This window comes from Cynocephalus volans, chromosome 16 (genome assembly GCF_027409185.1).
Source record: "Cynocephalus volans isolate mCynVol1 chromosome 16, mCynVol1.pri, whole genome shotgun sequence".
NCBI lineage: Eukaryota > Metazoa > Chordata > Mammalia > Dermoptera > Cynocephalidae > Cynocephalus > Cynocephalus volans.
In genome coordinates this window covers 6,326,326-6,345,734 of record NC_084475.1, presented here as the reverse complement: position 1 = coordinate 6,345,734, position 19,409 = coordinate 6,326,326, and the positions used below count along the sequence as shown (strand labels likewise).

The following is a 19,409-nucleotide window of genomic DNA, read 5'->3' as shown; positions in this document are numbered from 1 at the left end:
AGCCAGCAAGGACTACAGACTGTTGCCAGCCACACGGGTGGTAAATGACTGGGACCCAACTGCCCACTGACCAGGTCCTCCCTCTCTCTCATCTTATGTTTCTCACCCTACTCTGGATGGTGTGTGGTTTTTAAAGAAGGGGGCTTTCTTTTTAGTTCTCTAGGGTCCAATAGGAATGGACCTGAGGCTTATCTTTGCACATGTTAAATAAAAATGAAAAAAAAAATTCTACTCCAACAGAACAGGCTGGGCTAATGTGAGCTCTTGGCCTGGTGGTGAAGACATCAGCATGGGTAAGATTCTGTTTCCAAGCTGCATCTTGGAATTCTGACATTCCCAGCTGCCTGTGAGGTGGGAGTTATGGAATAGGACAAACCGCTGTAATCTCCTTTTCTCTGTCTACTCCCATTCCAATCTGAGATACTTTCACATTCTGATAAAAGCCATAGGTTTAGCTAGGATGGAGTGGTAGGGAGGTGCAAGGCAATTGCTAGAGTAGGATTTTGAGTTTTGAGGAACTAGGAGTACTGCGTGGCCTGTTTGAAGAACAGCTTTCTTCTTAGTCTCATTGTCTCTATAGCCCTGTTCTGTACGACAGGCAGTCAGGTCTCAAAATCTTTTTCTACTGTTCTGCAGTTTCCACTGTTAATGCAGTACATTTTTTGTAGTGGACATTATAAATAGGTCATATGTGGGGGCGGGTCTTCTCCAGCTCAAATGGCTTCCTAAAGAAAAGAAGTGGTATCTGTGGAAAGGGTCATTCAATCCTTCCCAACCCCGCTCACCTGCAGGTTCTCTGTAAAAACAACTCCAGGTAGAGCAGTTGGATTCTAGGGCACCTTCGTATAAATTAGACAAAGGGCCAGTGAGAGAGTAGCAATCTATTCCTGAAATTCCAATTTTGTGACTAGTGGATGGGGAGGATGAAAGTGATTGCTTCGTTTCCTCTCCGATGAGGACATGTCTTCCTGCATACTTTCCTCTCTGGCCTATGTGAGTCAATAGAGATGCAGAGTTCTTTAAAACAGCTCCTCCACCCTCACCTGCATGCTGGTGTAGCATCAGTCCTTGCAGTTACCAAGTATCTGGATTAGGTGTTCGAAGGGGCGCAGGCAGTCACTCGCTCCCTTGGGTAAAGCATCTCATGGCTGAGTTCTCCTTGATGCACACTGGTCCTGTTGAGAACCCTAGAGGAGCAGGCAAAATGAAGGCAAATGGATTTGCCAGTATGAATCAATCCAACAAGTCTGTCTTAAGGAGAATCAGAAAGAAGAGATGCAGGAGGGGAGTAGAGCAGAACAAAGCTTTTCCTTTCTTTTTTTCTTTCTCTCTGGGGTCTGCCTAACCCTGACCCAACATATCAGGTCAGTTATATCCCGGCTTGCACAGGCAGGCTTGCCAAGATGGTCATCTAGTAGCCTGCCTGCACTATTGAATCTGCTGGCCACAGGCCCTGCTAAAGATACACACCCCACCCCTCTATAGAGAGTCTGAAATGCCCCTCCCTATCTCACCTTAGACTGAAAATTTTTAAGTCATGTCAACTGGATAATGCTTGTTTTCTGTGAGAATACTTTAGCAGAATGGATACAAATTTTCAAAACAGTCTTTTCATATCTATGTATTCTATATTAAAAGTGATAAAGTCATGTTTCTGGGGCGTATTCAAGTAGCTGACAAGTAATTATTTAATAATAGTACATGAATGCATTGTAATTATTCTCACCGTAGTCAGGTAATAGCATCCAACAGAAATTTCCTACCAACCTGCTGTATCCAAAGTTTTGTAAAAAGTTGTAGAAGTTGTTGATCTTTTTGATTTTATATTCAAAAAGTCTCTTTTTATAAATATTATTTATTATACAATGTATATACCTTTGAGTTAACTAAGATTATATATTATATAAATATATATATATTTGGAGAAAATATATTTCATCATGCAGTTTTTTTCTGTTAAATCATTAAAGAGAAGGTAAACAAATTTAAAATGGATACATTGTACAATGTGTGGAGTTTCCAGATTAATGCTCAGGAGGTCAAAAATATCCAATTCTGAATGTGGCAGCCTCAGCTAATTAAATGACCAAATTAAAGTCATTCCTTCTGTTCTCTAAGCAAGATCGTCTAAGATGTCACGGACAGTGGGTATGATCTACTATAGGACTTCCTAATAGGCTTACTTTGCTCTATCTAAGTCAACTTCTAACAAGGAATTTCCAGTTTTACAAACAACCTATTTGGGCAGCAATTCATTTCATAGATTGGGCACTTTCAATGTACAAGTTAATGGTCACAGACACTCCTAAAAGGGCTAGCCACTGCCTTAATTTCCTCCTCACCACGTTTTCAACTCCATTTATTTGGAAAATAGGATTTGTCCTATTGAAAATGAAACTTCTAAAAATGGTCTCTCCCCTGCTAGCTCCACTGTGGGAACTGAGCTATAGAAGTGGGTTGGTTGGCAAGAAGAAATGGTGTGCTCTGGGCACTGGGTTGTCTGGAACAAGTGTCATTTGAAGTTGTAGACTGGTTTGGCCAGAAAGGACCTACCAGTGGGCATGCTCTGGGGGAGGGCATTCTCTCTTGGACTGCCACTTCAAAAGGACTCACCTGAAGCCTTCTTAAGGACGAGATGTTGTAACTGTTTTATGACAATGGACAATCCTTTAGTTTTCAGACTTACCTATAAAATGTCACTTTCAGTTTATTTGGCAGTTTCAGAAAACAGCTAAAATGTTTTTCTGTCTTTCTCTTGATCTACCTCTCTTAGGAAGAAATCTTATTTGCCTCACTTCATAGAAAAATAATAAGAACAAGAAAATAAAGCAGTCTGTCCCGTGCAGTGGCGATGGGCCACCTGTGCTGCTCAGACCTCTCACTTTAGATTAGGAATGGTTACTAGAAGTTCATGAACTTAATTTTGCCCATGATGCATCTTTATGTAGTCCCTGAAAAGCTTAAAACAAAAACTGTTGCCTCAGCTGTGCAAGGAATTGGACATGTAAGTATACAGATGTCCTCCACATCTGACAGTACTGGCCATCTTTTATCTCACTTTTACAAAAAGCCAATACTCACCTATCCTGGCATTCTGGGTACTTTTTTTTTAACCAAAGGATTGCCAAATATTTAAATAGTCTCTATTCATACCTACCAAGGCCATTTGTAATCTTAGAATTAACCATATTCTGTGATTAAAGAGAACAACAGTTTATATCTGTGCTTGAACATTCAGTTTCCCCATAAGCATAAATACTTATAAACATCTAACAACACAAGCACGTTTTAAAAAAATCCAGAAGAAAGAAAAGAGACAATGTGAGAAGATATTTTTCAAAGCAGTATTATTTTATGAAGAAAGACAGAGGGAAAGTGTGTGAGAGAGCTCACGAATGAAGTACAAATAAATGCAGAAGGTAAGAAGGTAAAGAAAAAACAGGGAAAAGCAGGGAGACACAGTGGTGAGATTATTCTACATGTGTCTAATGATGTCTCCCGTGCTGGCCCTGGGCAAATGGACACGTACTTATGTGTGGCTGATCTGCACACACGAGTGTAGTCAATTCAGCAAAAGAATGGCTGCTACAAGTGTCGTCATTTCTCCTAGCTTGCTGGAACTTTCTAGGAGGCAAAAATCTTACCATTAATCCTATACTTCCCAAACAGTGAGACAAAGTCAGTTGTGTGGAGACTATAGCTGGGAAAATTTCAAACATGAGTCCTCGCAAATTCTGTCTTCACCTACCTGGGATTCTTGCTGATGATCATAGGCACTATCTCCTGGATCTTAATGCCACAGTGTCCATACAGCACATACCCTCTTTAGGCTCATCTCTAGGACCTGATCTCAGCTTGGCTTGCTGGCTGATGAGATACTTTAGATCATTTTGCAATAACTTCTGTAATTTTTACATGCTTTTTTGAACTCTCATACACACCTTTCCCATCCACTTCTTTGAAGAGGCTATGGGCCAAGTTGCCAGGCAAGGAAAATGAAGTCCTGTATTTAAATACCTTCTGTGTTTGGGCTGGAATGGTTGTTTATAGCTGACTCAATGCTTCAACCAGTCTGTTTATCAGGACAGACTCCCCACCGGCCCCCTAGTGTTGCTGACTTTCTGGACTGCCTCTTATCCTCACCTGAGCCAATACTAAGGATCAGGGTTCAGGCTATGAGATCTGATAGCTCAGAAAAATGCAAAAACAAACTATAAAGGATACCAAAATGTGAAGAAATCTCATTGAAAGTGTTGGAGTCCCTTGGTTTGTACATTTCACAGAAAGGAGTAATTCTAACTGAGAAACAGCTTTCCTTTCTGGTTTATTGCTAAACTTATTTATGGCTTCATTACGTCTGCTTTTTAATAAGGTAAAATAAGCATAAAGCTTAAGTATAAAGATTCTTGCTGTACATATCTTTTTGATATGCTAATGATCTGTTTTTCTTTTTAATGACATTTTCTAAATAATTAAGACATTTAAAAATAATCATCCATCTCCTTACTCTAGTTGTAATAAACTGAGGGGTTTCTTTTCTGAGCCCCCTCTTCACACATTCCTATCAGTTATACATATTTTGTATGAAATATTGGTCTACAGAACATTTTCAAGTGTATTTACTCTTTATTGCATTCCTTCATTTGCATTAAACAATATAATATTTATATTTTTCAATATAGTTTTGGACAAAACACAGACATTAATCTCATTTAACAAGAGACATAAGTTAACACAATGTGTGCTACTTTCATGGGAGAAGGAAAGAGGCAAGATCTTAAACAGAAAAAGGAATCCAGGATACTGGCCACCAGGAATCACAGAATTTCACAATACAGTCCACTTTTTAGAAAGCCACAAAATAAGCTAGGGATGAAAACCAAAACAAAGTAGCTATGACATACAGGTCTCTACCAAAAGTATACAAACAGCAAGATTTGGAGATGATTTGCCTTCTACCATGGGGACAAGAGACAGAGCCACACCCAAGTGCCACTGTGGCAACAAGCCTCACAGTGACGTGTGATAAGAGCCTGAGGGTGGCTTCTGAGTGCTTGTCTTTGCACTTGAAGGAGCAATGGGGAGAGAGTGGCATGCTCCCTAAGTCTCATCACCAAGTATGATGACCTAATTAAATTCCTTTTAACTCAATTATAAGACAAATCACCCTCAAAAGGACTCAACGAGTCTTTTCCTTCAGAAGGATGTAGAGGGTAAAGGAAACGTGTTCAATGTATTGGAATGGACATTAAAGGACAGAGGGCAGAGGGCTAGAAAACATTTTATTTTTCTGGAGAATAGTGTCTTATTTAGATACTAGATAGTACAGATAATTTAAAATATAGGATACATTTTAAGTAAGTCATTAAGCTAAGGAGAAAAGTGATGATACTAACAAGCCTTTAATATTATACTAAGGAATTGACCCACTTTGAGTTGGACACTAATTAGTGCCGAGAGGTTTGTAAATTACTTTATTTTAATAACTCCTTTCTGTTTAGGGGTGTACGCTTTTTCCGCACATATCTTTCACACGTTTTTAACAACATCTACCAAGTGATACTAATTAGCATATCTCTCACCACAGAGCAAATTAGTTACATTAAGGGAATGTCACAGCCAACACTGTAATAATATTACTTTCTTTTAAGAAAGATCTCCTGATTGCAACTTGGAAACATCTCTGAAGACGATTGAGAACAGCATCTTAAATATTCAAAGCTCTGTTTCTTTAGGCAAAGATAATAACCAGTTTTGTGGGAGAACATTTAAACAGATACCTAATAACCTTTAGTGTTAGCTCAGGAGAGCTGCAAGAGAATACCTCTGACCCACACCCCTATTCACGGCTCCTGGTTCGCATGTAGAAAGTCTACCTTCTCATAGACCAAGTTGTTGTCCTGCAACATTCATTACATTTATTGAAGAGGGGTTTTTTTTTCTGGGCGGGGGGTGGTGGTAGAGAGCTTAAAACCTGTAGTGTTCAAAGTACAGTAAGTCTCCCACACGGAGAGACTGCGTAAGAAGGAATCATTTTAGCTTGCATGGGAAGGTAAGCACAGCATTCTAAAACAAATTTCCACCTTCCACAAAACACTAGAGTATCTCAATGAGCATAAGGAGGGGAGTTTTATTGCACTCATCATGCACAGCGAGCACGTGGTAAAGGTAGAGAACATCTCATTTAGTCCAGGATCTTGAGTAAGACAAGTGAAGGTTGCAGGCCATCTTCACCTTGGTTACTTCCCTTGGTCACTGTGTGTTGCGAATTGTCCATTTTCACTCAAAGTCAAGGGGGCTACTGCAAAAGAAATACCCAAAACACAAAAAAACAAATGAAGGTCTGCAAAAAGCCATTCATCACAAAATCACTAAAAGCTTCTTGACGGTTTTTCTACGTTGCCCACTATGCACTTGCTATTAGATGAGCACTTCACAAAATAAAATGGTCACAGCTCCACGCATGTAAAAGCAGGTTCCAATAGATATGTACCATCAAGTTTTTTCCTGCACTGTGACAAGGAAGTTTTGCGAAGCAGGACAGGGAGAGCAAACCAACAGTACAACCAATTTCCTTCCTTGGTCTCTCAGACCTACAACACAGTGAAGAATTCTAATAAATGGAAACAAATTTGTCTAAGAAAAACTGTCAAATTGTTATGCACTCTATAGCAACTCTTAGAATAGGCACTGGGTTTAACAGAGTGGTAAGCTGGCTGGCAGTCTAAGTGCTGTGTGTACTTACGCTCCTTCTTCTCTTAAGAGGGCCAAAAATTTTCTCACACGGTATTCAGGATCCATCTAAATACATCAGAAGACATAAAGAAGAAAGGTTAATGGTACCTTCTAACAACTATGCATCTCAAGCCAAGGAAATGCTTGGTTTCATACTTCCATCAGTGCTCTGCTGAGTCAGATATGTGTCACCTGCTCTTTGACCGGTATTCTGGTACACGACAAAGCAGATTACATCATTTGAAAGAAGTGAATGGGACTTCCCAGCCTGGAGATGGCTGCGCACCAGGTTCCAAATCACAGGGCTGTCTGGTCACTCACAGACACAAATGTGAGTGCTCCCTCAGCTGGCACTGGTGTGAGGAGGCAGCACTGTGACACTAGATGGTGGCCATTCAAGAGGGTTCAAATGACATCCAACCCATCTATGTAAGGTATAAAAATATATCAAAGTAAGACCGAACTTGAAGAAACCAAATTGAGGTTGGCTAAATGACCGAAAAACAGCTTACTAACTCTGCACAATCAACACTTTAGCTCTTCTTATGAGCCTCAGCATCCCTTGCGTAGTTTCTTCTTTGCAATTAATGAAGAAGTTGCGCTGAAACTAAACAAATGAAGAGTGTTGCTGACTCCTCTGCCACAATCTCCAGATAATCTGGGTCTCCTGTGACTGAGAATGTCACAACTCTGGCAGAGTTCTGATTCAGGTGCTTGGTTCAGGTCATTATTATCATTATTATTTTTTTAGGCAGCTGGCTGGTATGGGGATCTGAACCCTTGACCTTGATGTTCTCAGCACCACACTCTCCCGAGTGAGCCAACTGGCCAGCCCATTATAATTAATTATCTCTACTGGCTTTCATTTTCTATTCGTATTTACACTAATTTGTTAAAATATATTTTATTCTCACTGGTCCACCAGAGATGTAAAGTTATCTAGAAAACGATCATTAAAAACATCTTTAATTCCTTAAGGTGAATTTTTATTGTAAGACACACACCTAACTTTTAAAATGTGTTTTAGGACAGGAGTCTGTTTCCCAAGAGGGAACTCCCTACCCTCCAGGAATAGCTTTCAAATGCTCAGTGCAGCTGTGCAACTGGATTCCCCCCTCCAACCACTTTTTTTTTTCCTTAAGATTTCTACCCTTCTATCCTAGAAAAACACCGAACAGAAGTTTCAAGTGTATCAAAGTTAAGAGGTCAGACTACAAAGGACTAAGAAAAAGTGTGAATAGCTAACAAAAGAAACATTTTTCCTCTTTGGGAATAGAATTACATATGAATCAATTGTCAAGTTCTTTAAAAAAAAAAAATGGAACTGGCTGGAGCTCAGCTGTAGTTAGTACTTGCAGGTCTTTGCCCATTAAATATATTTAATATGTGTGAGCAACGACTTACTGACTTGCCTGTAGCTATGGAATTAAAAGTCAAGAGAAAGGGAGGAAAAAAGTAATCTAGATAAATGACTTTATTCCCTCAGGTGACATCCAGTCAGAGCAGATCCTGAGCACTGTGCAAGTTTTAACAGAATTGTGAATAGTGAACAGAGAGGTAACATCACTTATATTCTGCTAAACTACATGCCTCTTCACTTAGTCTCAGTCTCTCTAAGGCAGATCTAAAGAGAATTCACTCAGCTGCACAAAATCCATTTGACATGAAGGGGTTCAAACTCAGAGGCCTATGAAGTGTCAGTTGCTGAAGATTAGGCCTGAGTGCCCCACTCTCACTTTCTACCCCACAAACATAAGAGGCATTAACTTGATCACTGACCTGTAGGCATCAAAGGAAGAGGAAGGGATGGGGGTTGGGAGAAAAACCCACATAGTTTCTTCTATATAATTATTTTTAAAATTGTGCTGAAACTTAAAAAAAAAAAAAAGTAGAGCTGATTATCTGACAGATTTACTATTTTTTAAGGAAAGAGCCAAAATACCTGTATGTGCACCTTTACCAAAAAGCCTAAACAAAGTGATTAGTCTGTAACTTTAATTTATTGCTCATAATGGAAAATAAATAAATTGACTTAAAAACAGTCCATCTAAATGTTCATTAGATTAAACTTTAGGTTTCTGAAAACCAAAAAAAATTTTATTTTTAAATAAATTTACCAGAAAAGACTAAAAAGCATTCATTTCATGTTTCCAATTTGTTACTGGTCCAAGAGCCTATTTCAGATGTAACTATGAAACTTAAACTTCACCTCTGCCACTCACTGCTCACACTGCCAGAATGGCAGGACTGATCAGGAATACACAATGCTTAGAACACAGCCAGTCTGTCCATCTAGGACCAGGGATGGATTTACTCATTCAGTCAACTAAAGTTTACTGAGCATCCTACTGTGTGTCTGGCTCTGTTCCAGGGACTGTGGTTCAACAGGGAATAAGAGTAAGCCTCTGAACTCACAGAGCTTGATACAGATACACTTATTATCTAACTAGTGAGTTAGATAAGGACAAGAAGACAGGATGGCACATGGAGGGGTGGAGTTCCAAAAAGAGGAAGGTAAGTTGCCAGTAGATGTGAGAAAATGTCAAAGAGGTTTCATCTGTCTTTGCCCAGGCAGCAGTCTGGGGCTCAGTTTTCCATGATCCTGGATGCTTCAACCCTACAGTAGTTTGCATGAAATATCTAGGAGCCCAGCCAGGGGAAAATACACAGAGTCCAAGCCTAGTCTGTACAACAAATTAACTTGTCTCTTAAGAGACAGACAGTCTCCCAGACCCCTTTTGGTACACGTGCAGTGGCTTACTGACCTCTGATGTACAGCACCATCCCTTCTCCATCACTAACTGGCTATGTGATCTTGGATAATTCACTGACAACCTGTGGAACACACAGTACGCTCATCTCTAAGATGAGGGGGTAGCAGAACAATTGCTCTTTGAAATCCTTTCTAGTTTTAAGATCTAGTGACTCCCTAAATTAAAACTAAAAGTAACTTCAAAATATTTTCTATTTTTGAATTTCAAGATGTGGGAAAGAAAAGTATCAATAAGTTATTGTTTGACCTCAGAAGAAGGCTACCAATTTGAGTTCAGAAATAATGAGAATTATAAATTAATTAAAACCTTAGCAAAAGGAAATATTAAACACCCTGGTACATCATGAAGCTTCTTTCTACATCTGAATCATATGGAGAAGGAAGCACTGCACCTGTAGAGACATCTCGATCAACATTAGTAACTTCTTGATGCCTATCCAGACCTTCTTCCCTTTGACTTGCTGTGCAATTGTGGTACGTTCCTTATCCTTGAAGTTGCCCAAAAGCTAAAAAAAAAAAAAATAATAATAAAAACACTTTTACAGTAAGTGCATCAACAACATTAGTTAAATCTCACTTTTACCCTTAAAAGGACAGTGATAAGAACTACCTGACTGGTTCAAACTGATAGGATTCTCTATTTTAAAATCCAGTCTGATCTTTCTAAACCCATTAGGAGCAATCATGAAAGTGAAAACTGGTATCTTAAACCCAGTTTTTCTACGGACCTCCATTGTAACTTAGATATATATTTGCTGGGGGAAAAATAGCTCTAATCCATAATAAATATAAGCTAAACATTTTAATATTCCTTTCTAGGAACAATCTGTAAGTGTCAAAGCAAACTAAATTTAATTCTAATACCCAACCCCAACATAAAAAATCTGCTCAAACAGGTAATCTGGAAACATTTATCAAATAGATAATTTCTATTTTGTTGGTAGCACACACCAAGACTACGGGTCTTGAGGAAGCCTTACTTACTCCACTACTGCTGAAAAACTCGCTAGATAATATTTCCCAACAGATCTCATCAATTCATTTGTGCACATTGATATTAATCAAAAGTTTAATAAAAATCTTTAAAAAAACTAAAGACTTAATCATCCTTAAAAAATTTAAGAAAACATTTCCATATTATAAACTTGTTAATAAAGTTCCTTTACTTCTGTAGCTTCTTTGAAATTTCTAAGACTTTAATCATTGTTCCAATTTACTAAATGCAAGGAAATGTGCTGAAAGCCACTAGGACTGATTTTTCTATATAGTGATTACCTTACCCCCGTGCCCCTACGCATCCAAGTTTCTGGCCCATGTAATCTGTGTGCACTACTCACGCTGGGCACAGAGTAGTTCATTCCTGACAGTTTGTACGCTGCCTACATGGAAGAATGTGAAATGAATTCACTGTCACTTATACTCATCTTCTAGTTCCTGAAAACGACTGGAGTTAATATCCCAGCATCCCATTTTCTAGGTTAGCCCATAAAACCGAACACCAGGTGCAGCAGCTGTGGCTCCCTTAGCATTACTTCCAGCCTCAACTTCCTCTCACAAACAGTGTGCGATCCATCGACCCGTTTTCACCTCCAGAGCTTCCAACAGCTGCTCTCCTGTGGCAATGTTGGGCACATGGATGGTGGTGCTGAAAGCGTTAAGCATTTCCATCTCCTGAAGGACATCTTTGCGGCTAGTGGTCCCAATGATAAGAAGCTTGCGGCCCTGATCATAGGTGAAAAAACATGTTAAAATGCACAGAATAAGAAATTAGAGTAAGCCTGAACAAAATGTGCAAATTCCATTTATTTAATTGCAGAAATGCAGATGATTAGGCAAAAGAGATTCAGGATTTTCCCCGTGAAAATCTAAACAAAGGTATCAACACAGTGATTCATAAAGCTGCAACATCTAAACAGCTCCTCATTCACATCAGTAAACAATGGATTAGTAAATCAGGGAGGTACTCAAACCCAATAGTAAGATACTGAATTGTATGTTTGCAATTCCTTCCTCAGAGCCAACGTGGCACGAGTGTGGTGGGAAGTGGGGAAAAAATGAAATGAATGAAAGGAAAGGCTGTACTGCTGGCTTCGTGAGGCTTTACAGTGCTTTTTAGAAGGAATAAGGTGATAATAGTTTATATCTATGCAATACTTAACTGTGAAAGGTGTGTGCTAAGTGCTTTACATAATTGTCTCATTTAATATTTTTAAATTTCATTTTTATTTTTAACCCCCAAATATTCAAAAAATGTTTTAAAATCATGCCAGGCTTATGCCACCACTCCTGATTCCCTTTCTGCAGAGGCAACCATTCTCAACTTTCTTAGCTTTTCTTCATATAATTACTTTCTTAACTTTAAATAACAAGGTTAGACTACTATTTTTAGATTTTTTGTTTTCAGCTTTAAATATTATTTACTGACTTCCAATTATGGAAGAGGAAGATTTATTATTAATTTTGCACTACCACCAGCTCCCCATCCAAATGTCCCTTTTCTAATCCTTCCAATCGTTATTTCAGTCTTTAGTTAAATCTATATTCAGTGTCTATTATGACTGTGTAAACATGATTTACAGCTAAGTCATGCAGAGTACTATTAAATTTCCTTTCTTGGGCAACACTTTGTTCTTACTAGAGTTAATAACTGCCTTTTCCCCCTTTGGTTATTAGTTTATCAGGTACTTATCACAAGTTCATCCCCAAACAAATACAACCATAAATCTCCTTTCAATACATTCAACACATTCAATCATTTAAAGTTTTGGGTTTTTTTCTCGAAGACGTTTCCCTCCTAGAGTCCTCGTTCTCACAGTTCAATCTGAAATGATTGCACTCTAGGCCTACTGCACAGCTGTAGTTCTAGAACTTTCTCCTCTGTTAGAGTCCCTGTATCCTCACCTTCCTTTTTCTTCATTGATTCCCTTTTTTACATGATGTGTATACCCAAAAACTTCCTGAGAAAGGGTGCATGGGAGGTAAAAATTTAAAGAGCTTGCATGTCAGCAAACGCCTTTATTCTGCCTTTAATATCTAATACTTACTAATTTGGCTAGTACAGAGAATTAAGGTTAGAAATAAATTTTCTCTCACAATTTTTTTTTTTTTTTTTGTCGTTTTTTCGTGACCGGCACTCAGCCAGTGAGTGCACCGGTCAGTCCTATATAGGATCCGAACCCGCGGCGGGAGGGTCGCCGCGCTCCCAGCACAGCACCCTACCAAGTGCGCCACGGGCTCGGCCCTCTCTCACAATTTTGAAGGCATGCTCTATTAACTTTTAATTTTCAGCGTTGCTGGCTAGAAGACCAATGTCATCTGACCTCTGACCTTTGGTTCTAACCTGTTTCTAAATTTTTTTAATATACAATTTTAAGAATCTTTTCTTTATCCCTATTTTCTGTAATTTGAAAATTATGTACCTTGAAATGGGTCTTTCTTTACTCATTTTGCTAGCACTAAATGAGTCCTTTCTAAACTGGAAATTCCAATCATTCAGTTCTAGGAAATATCTTGGATTGCTGCTTTGAGATTTTCTCTATGTTCCCCCACCGCCACCTCATCTCCCCACCGAGAATCTTCATTAGTTAGATACTGGTCCCTTAGGATTAATATTCTAATTTTCTTTTCTTTTTTTTGCTCCTAGTTTTTCTTTCTCTCTCTTTCTAATACTTTTTGGATTAGCATCGCTTTATCTTCTAACCTTTATATTAAATTATTTTTTATTTCTAAGAGCTCTTCCTTGTTTTGTGAATGTTTTCTTTTTTAATTGCATGCTATTATATTTCATGGATACAATATCTTATTTTAGATCCCTGTGAATGCTTTAGATTTAAAAATTTGTTTTCTCCTGTTCACTGCTTTGTCTCTGTTTCCTCTGAGTTCCTTTTTTCCTGTTTGTTTACTGGACGCTTTTACTGGAGGCTTTCCTTAAGTGTCTGGTGATCACTGGATGACTATTCATATTTAAGAGTTAAACTAATGACTGGAAGCTCTGTGTCTGGGATGATCAGGTAAGACTTTGCTGATTATTGAGGGTCCCTCCAAAGGGAAAAATAAATTTTTCCCAGAGAAGAGTCCTCCAATCTCCTTCTTGAAGGCTGTAAAGCCTAATTACCAGCATACTGGGAGTCAATGGGGTAAGGGATCTGGGTATCTAACCATTTAATATGGAGATTTCCACTTAATCCTATTTGCAGTATGTCACCTCTTACAATCAGTCTCTCTCTTAATGTTCATTATAATCATGTGAATTAACTACTAGTATTATCCTCTCTTACTGATGAAGCTATTGAGTCTCACAGATATAAGTAATTTTTTCAAGGTCAAATAACTAATAAATAATGGAGCCAAAATTGGAAACAAGATCCAGTCCCAAATCATATACTGCCTTTCTTCATGAAGAAAAACACATTTTTAAAAGTTTACTTGAAAAATGAAAGAGGAATAAGTTTCAAACTTATGTCACTAGATTTATGATACACACTTAATCCATCAATAAGTCTTTAATACAATCATTAAACCTACTGATGGATTTTAGAAACTCAGGACATCAAATAAGTATGCTAGCAGGAAGAGATTTTTAAAAATTGAGGATCAGATGCCAAAACAATTTCAATTTGGGTTTTGTAAATACTATACCACTGCTGTCAATAAGGTATGCTAACCTTTCTCAATCTTACTCATTGTTTTTGTCCATCTATAGTGCAAGAAAGGGCAATGCATCATCATAAGCAAAAGTGTATCAAAGAAACACAGTTGAGGCACTCTGGTACAATTAGCCATTGGCATAACAGATTACTGTGCAAAGACTATGGGATAGAAGTATACCTGTGAAGCGTACAGATTAAAGGGTAATCATTATTATTCTTTAGGAAATCAACTAGCTAAAAATCAAATGCTTATGAACAGACAATTACCAAGTTCCTAGATGAATATGTAATAGACCTTGTAATAGAGAGGGAGACAGACACAAAAGAGAGAATTACAACTACAATATAGAAGGGTGAGATACTATGCACAAGGCTGTCAGGTAGAGGGAAGAAACATGTGGCAGAGAAAGCTGCTTTCTCTGGAAGGGATGATACCTGGACTGAGTCTTAAGGAATGAGTAGGTTGATTAAGACAATAAATGGGAAGGACATTCTAAGCCAGAAGGAGCAGAAATACACAAGTCCAAAGGCAAAATAACAAAAACAAAAACCGGGGTGTTGGGGTAATTACAAACATGTAAAAGACATATAAATTTCTACTATAATAAAAGAGTAGTGCTTTTATACTCAAAGTATTTTTTAAACCTGAATTCTAATAATAAACTTGGGAACGTATCCCTGAAGGCTAACAGATTCCAAAGGCCACACACACTGGTACATCCTTATTACAATTAAAGGTAACTATTACTTCTCTTTTTCCTTAGGTTTTTAATGTCCCATAGCCCATAATTCAAACTCCCTCATCTTGCTCCTCTCTCCCAGAAGACAACATTGGCCCTAGAAGAATGGCATTGAGGAAAAAGCTTCTTACTCATTCCAGCAAGCCAGACTTTAAAAATCATTGCCTTCTTCCTAGTGAAACTTTCTCTTACATTAACAGTGACTATGCTCTTCAAAGTGTTGAAAGATTAGTAAATGGAGAGCAACTTATAATGGAGACGCTAATTTATGTTTTGCTTTTCTTCTTGTTTAACAAGACTGCAAACACTGCAAAGAGGTCAAGACCCAGGCAAGTTCAGGCCTTGACTTGTAAAGCATCATCTTTAAGAAAACACCCCAAAACATTACCAAATAATTAAATTGTACTGGGTCATTTGGGATATTAATGAGTGTGGTAATGCTCATCAGGAAGCTTTATCATGAAAAAACAGCTTGAATATATTAGTGTAATAAATCACACTGGATAACATTTAAAGGGAAAAGCTGCCAGCAGCATCAAACTGGGATGCAGCCTTAAAAATAAAAATAGAGCTCAACCCAAGAGGGAGATCCACCTTATTCATGTGTGACTACTCATCTTAGGTCTACAGTGCCCAAACATGCCCCTTGATGGAAAGAAAAAGAGTAGAGTGATAACCTATTTGGGGGAAAAAATTTTGCTCCCAGCGTACTCTGATTCTATAAAGAAAAGGCCTAAATAAAATGACTATCTGCCGATCAGATTATGATAAACATTGCTCCAAGGTTAAGTAAGTATTAGTTAGCTAATTCTTAGTCCCATAAGGAGCAACTCAGGTGAAAACATTTCCATGAAAAAGGCAGGGCTCAGTCAGGTGTTGATCCTTCAAAAAACCACTTCTTTCCATGATGAAGAATGAGCCAAGTACTAAGCAGCATCTAAGCCTTTTGCCACACAAAGGACTAACCAGATAATCCACACCCTTTCATAGGTCTTGCCCATTGACTGCCCCCAATAAACTGATTTGTAACAAAAGTTCATGTAGAAGAAAGCTTCTTTTCCCCCTAAGTAAAAACGCCCCCAATATAATACTGCAGTGAGATGGAAGGGCTGATTTCAAACTATGAACAAAAGTAAAGTCAATTATGCACTAAAGAAAGGCCATTCTTTCCATATCATTCAATGCTGGGCGTAATACACCCTTGGTAAGAAGAATTAACTGAACAATTGGAAACCCTGAAATGGATTAAGAAGTGAGTTTAAAAGTGCAACTCAAAACTGCTGTGTGCTGGGGGCTTTCAACTTTATTTTCTGATTATTAGAATTTGGTGTTTTTATGAACAAGAGAGAAAAATTTCAGAATATTAAGAATTTGCAAACCTGGTAAGTAAAATATGAAATAGACATTAACCTATCAGAGCATTAACAAGAATTTACTCTTTTTAGGTACTTATGGAATTATGAGATTTGGTTTGTGCCTTCAAAGTGACTACAATTTAGATGAGAAAAGCAAATAAATATTCAGGGATGACCACCAAGTAATAGTAAATACAAAGCAGTAATGGCTGAGGGGACACAGCATATGGGTACAGAAGATCCCCGTTCTGTTGCAGAGACACTGACAGAGGAGGTGCTGGCAAGGCCCTTGAGGAGAAGGGAGTCTCTAATGCAACTAAAGCTTCTGTGGGTGGTGGAAGCAGCTGAACCAGAGCACCAAGGGGTGAAAATGAAGACTTTTTGGAGACATGGGGAGCGGGCAGCCAATAAAAAGAAGACTCGGAATGCTAAACTAAGGAAGAAGATTGAATATAAGAAGGAACAGGAAACCAAAGAGGGTTCTTGAGGAGGAAGAACTGTGGAGAGAAAGATGGTCCTGGCAGCTGCACACAGATGGGCCACCTCTAGTGGCCTGTGAGAAAGCTGCTACACTAATGACACACAGTTTGAAGGGTAAGCATCCCCAGGAAGAGTGCTGCACCTTTCAACTCACATCTTTTACATACAATGTCCTTTTCAATGCAAGCCCAGGGCTGGCAGAAAGCAATGAAGGAGAGGCAAGTCCCCAGACAGGTGACTTGGTGTGACAGAAAAAGTATAGGCTCCATCTTTCATGGCTGTGTGATTTGGGGTAGATTATTTAACTTCTCAGCATCTGTCTTCTCAATCCTAAAAATGGGATTAAAAAATCCTGTCTACCTGTGAGAGGAGAGCATGAGGTAAAGAATACTGGGGTGGGGGGCAGGGGGTATTTGTCATCACTGTCAGAACAGTCAAGAATGAAAGGAAGCAAGAGTCTGAACGGATGGTCTTGAGAGGAACCTGAAGAACTATCCTCCACCTGCGATGTCAGGAATCCATACGTTAGGTCAGGTGGCAGAGCAGCCGGATGCCTGAGAAGTCCTCTCCTCCAACAACACAGGGTACTGGCAGCAAATGACACAGAGGAATGCCTACGTCCAGAGGGCCAAGGTCCGCTCTGTGTTAGGAAGACTAGTGCTCCAATCTTCAGCTGAACCAGGGTTACTGTGAGCCCAGAGAGGCCTGAAGCTGAAGGTCAAACACCCTCTCAGGAGTAGGGCAGAGGGGGACAGTGAGGGGCCTCAGTGAGAGGCAGTGACTTCTGGGGAAGGAATCAGTGTAGCACCAGAGTGAGCAGTAGCTCTCCTGGGAGGAGGTACTTTAGTCCATCACTTAGCCTGGCTTCATTCTTGAAATGGGAATAATTTCTTATACTTTCACTTAGCTTGTACCATTCAATATGGAGACCTTTAGAAAAATTCTACCTTACCATAGTGCTTCACTGCATTTATTTCCAAGCCTGAATCTTGTTTGTGGCCTGTGCACTCCTGGGGATAGAAACCCTGTCTTCTTCATCTGTGTCCCTGCAGTACTCAGCACAGCGTGCCTGGAACACAGAAGGTGCTCTTACGGTTCCTCTATCCCAATGCTCTTTCCTTCTGTATCCACACGGGTCTTTCCCTCAGAGTCAAGGATATGCTTGAATGTCAGCTTTCCCACAGTCATACTCACACCCCTCCCCCACCCTGGCACTCTTTATCCTGCTCTGTTCCCCTCATAGTATGAATCACCTTTTAACAAACTATATACTTCACTCATTTACTGTATTTACTTATTTATTGTATTTCTTACTGTCTTCCTTCATGAGAAGAGGACTTATGTCTGCTTGATTTTACTGATGTATCTAGGGCTAGCACAGTGCGTTGTACAAAGTGCAAAGTTAATATATATGTATTGAAGAAAAATGCACATTAATTATCTACCATTTCAGAGTCTATTTCTGAGCTAGATCGCAACAAGTTTCAAAGAAAATAATCTAGAATGAATGGCATATATGCTTCATTTACAATATAAGTAGATGCCAAAGGCTGTCATATCTTTCTTTTAATTAATCAACTGGTTAGCTACTGATTGAATACAGACTCCTCTACCAGAGTTAAGATAAGATTCATTGAAAACCATTAATTTAAGCTACTGAGATAAGTATTATTAATCATCTCCTACAACTCTTGGTTTCCCCAAAGGAAAAGACTGACTACAATTAAAAACAACCAGGAGCCTGGACAGTGAAAGGAGATGCATTTCAGATTTCTTTTGCTCAAATGTCTGTAACTTCTTTTCCTTCTTCTTTTTTTTTTTTTTTTTTTTGTAGTTAAATCTTTAAGTAGAATACCAAAGGAAGTATGTTTCAAATAAATCATGCTACAACTAGGCAGACAACTACACTTAAACTCTCCATTAGGTTTTACCCTGAAGCAAATTCTTAGTCTACTTCTTTGTAACCATCCTCATGGTGCTGCAAACAGGGCAGAGGACAATAAGGAGGGGGATTCATGAAGCAGATTGGATATGAAATGAGAAACTGAACCCCAAATAATTAAAAATAATTACTACAGGCAAAAGCAGACTATTTCATGATATTAAAGAATATTTAGAACCAATTTATATAAGACACTGAATCATCAGATTTGACACTTGAAGCAGCTCTCTCTCATTCTGTAGAGGAGAAATCTGGGTGAGAGGTGAAGGGATCTGTTTGAGGCTCTTACATATTTTCACTATGCTTTGCTGTCCATTTTTTTTATCTGTGTAATTTTAAACTCATACCAGCAATGGCTGATATCCTAATTATGAGTTAAAGAGATATATCACCTAGAAATAATGACCTCTGAGCTCACAGGAGAGAAGGTTAAATAAATTAAGAAAACCAAGTTGTACTGACCATGCCACAGTACTCTTAATGCCAAAAGGAAGGGTCCTGTAGATGCTCTCTCATTAGAAACTCAGTGAAGATGACCACAGATTAATAAGCAAATCCAAACTCCCCAAACTTGCATCCATAGTAGATTTTCCCTACCTATCTCAGCTTTTGGCTTGATATGTCCCAAACTGACCCCTATGCTCTAATCAGGTCGATATTATTCTTCCTAATTTAATTTCTATATCTGTGATTTTCATCCATAGCATTTCTCTTTATTAAAATGCTTTCCAGAGT

The 19,409-nt window shown here is 38.7% G+C and overlaps 1 protein-coding gene across 1 annotated transcript in view; it reads right to left on the bottom strand.

The window, feature by feature from the left end:
• Nucleotides 1–4,606: 4,606 nt before the first annotated feature.
• The window catches only part of NSF (N-ethylmaleimide sensitive factor, vesicle fusing ATPase), a 147,465-nt gene continuing 132,662 nt past the window's right edge, over nucleotides 4,607–19,409 (bottom strand). Inside the window, exons 18-21 of the mRNA XM_063080535.1 lie at nucleotides 11,096–11,230; nucleotides 9,901–10,014; nucleotides 6,746–6,801; nucleotides 4,607–6,301 (exon numbers count right to left, since the gene is read on the bottom strand). Coding sequence (XP_062936605.1) covers nucleotides 6,280–6,301; nucleotides 6,746–6,801; nucleotides 9,901–10,014; nucleotides 11,096–11,230 — 327 coding nt within the window. The 3' untranslated portion in view covers nucleotides 4,607–6,279. The remainder of the gene's footprint in view (nucleotides 6,302–6,745; nucleotides 6,802–9,900; nucleotides 10,015–11,095; nucleotides 11,231–19,409) is intronic.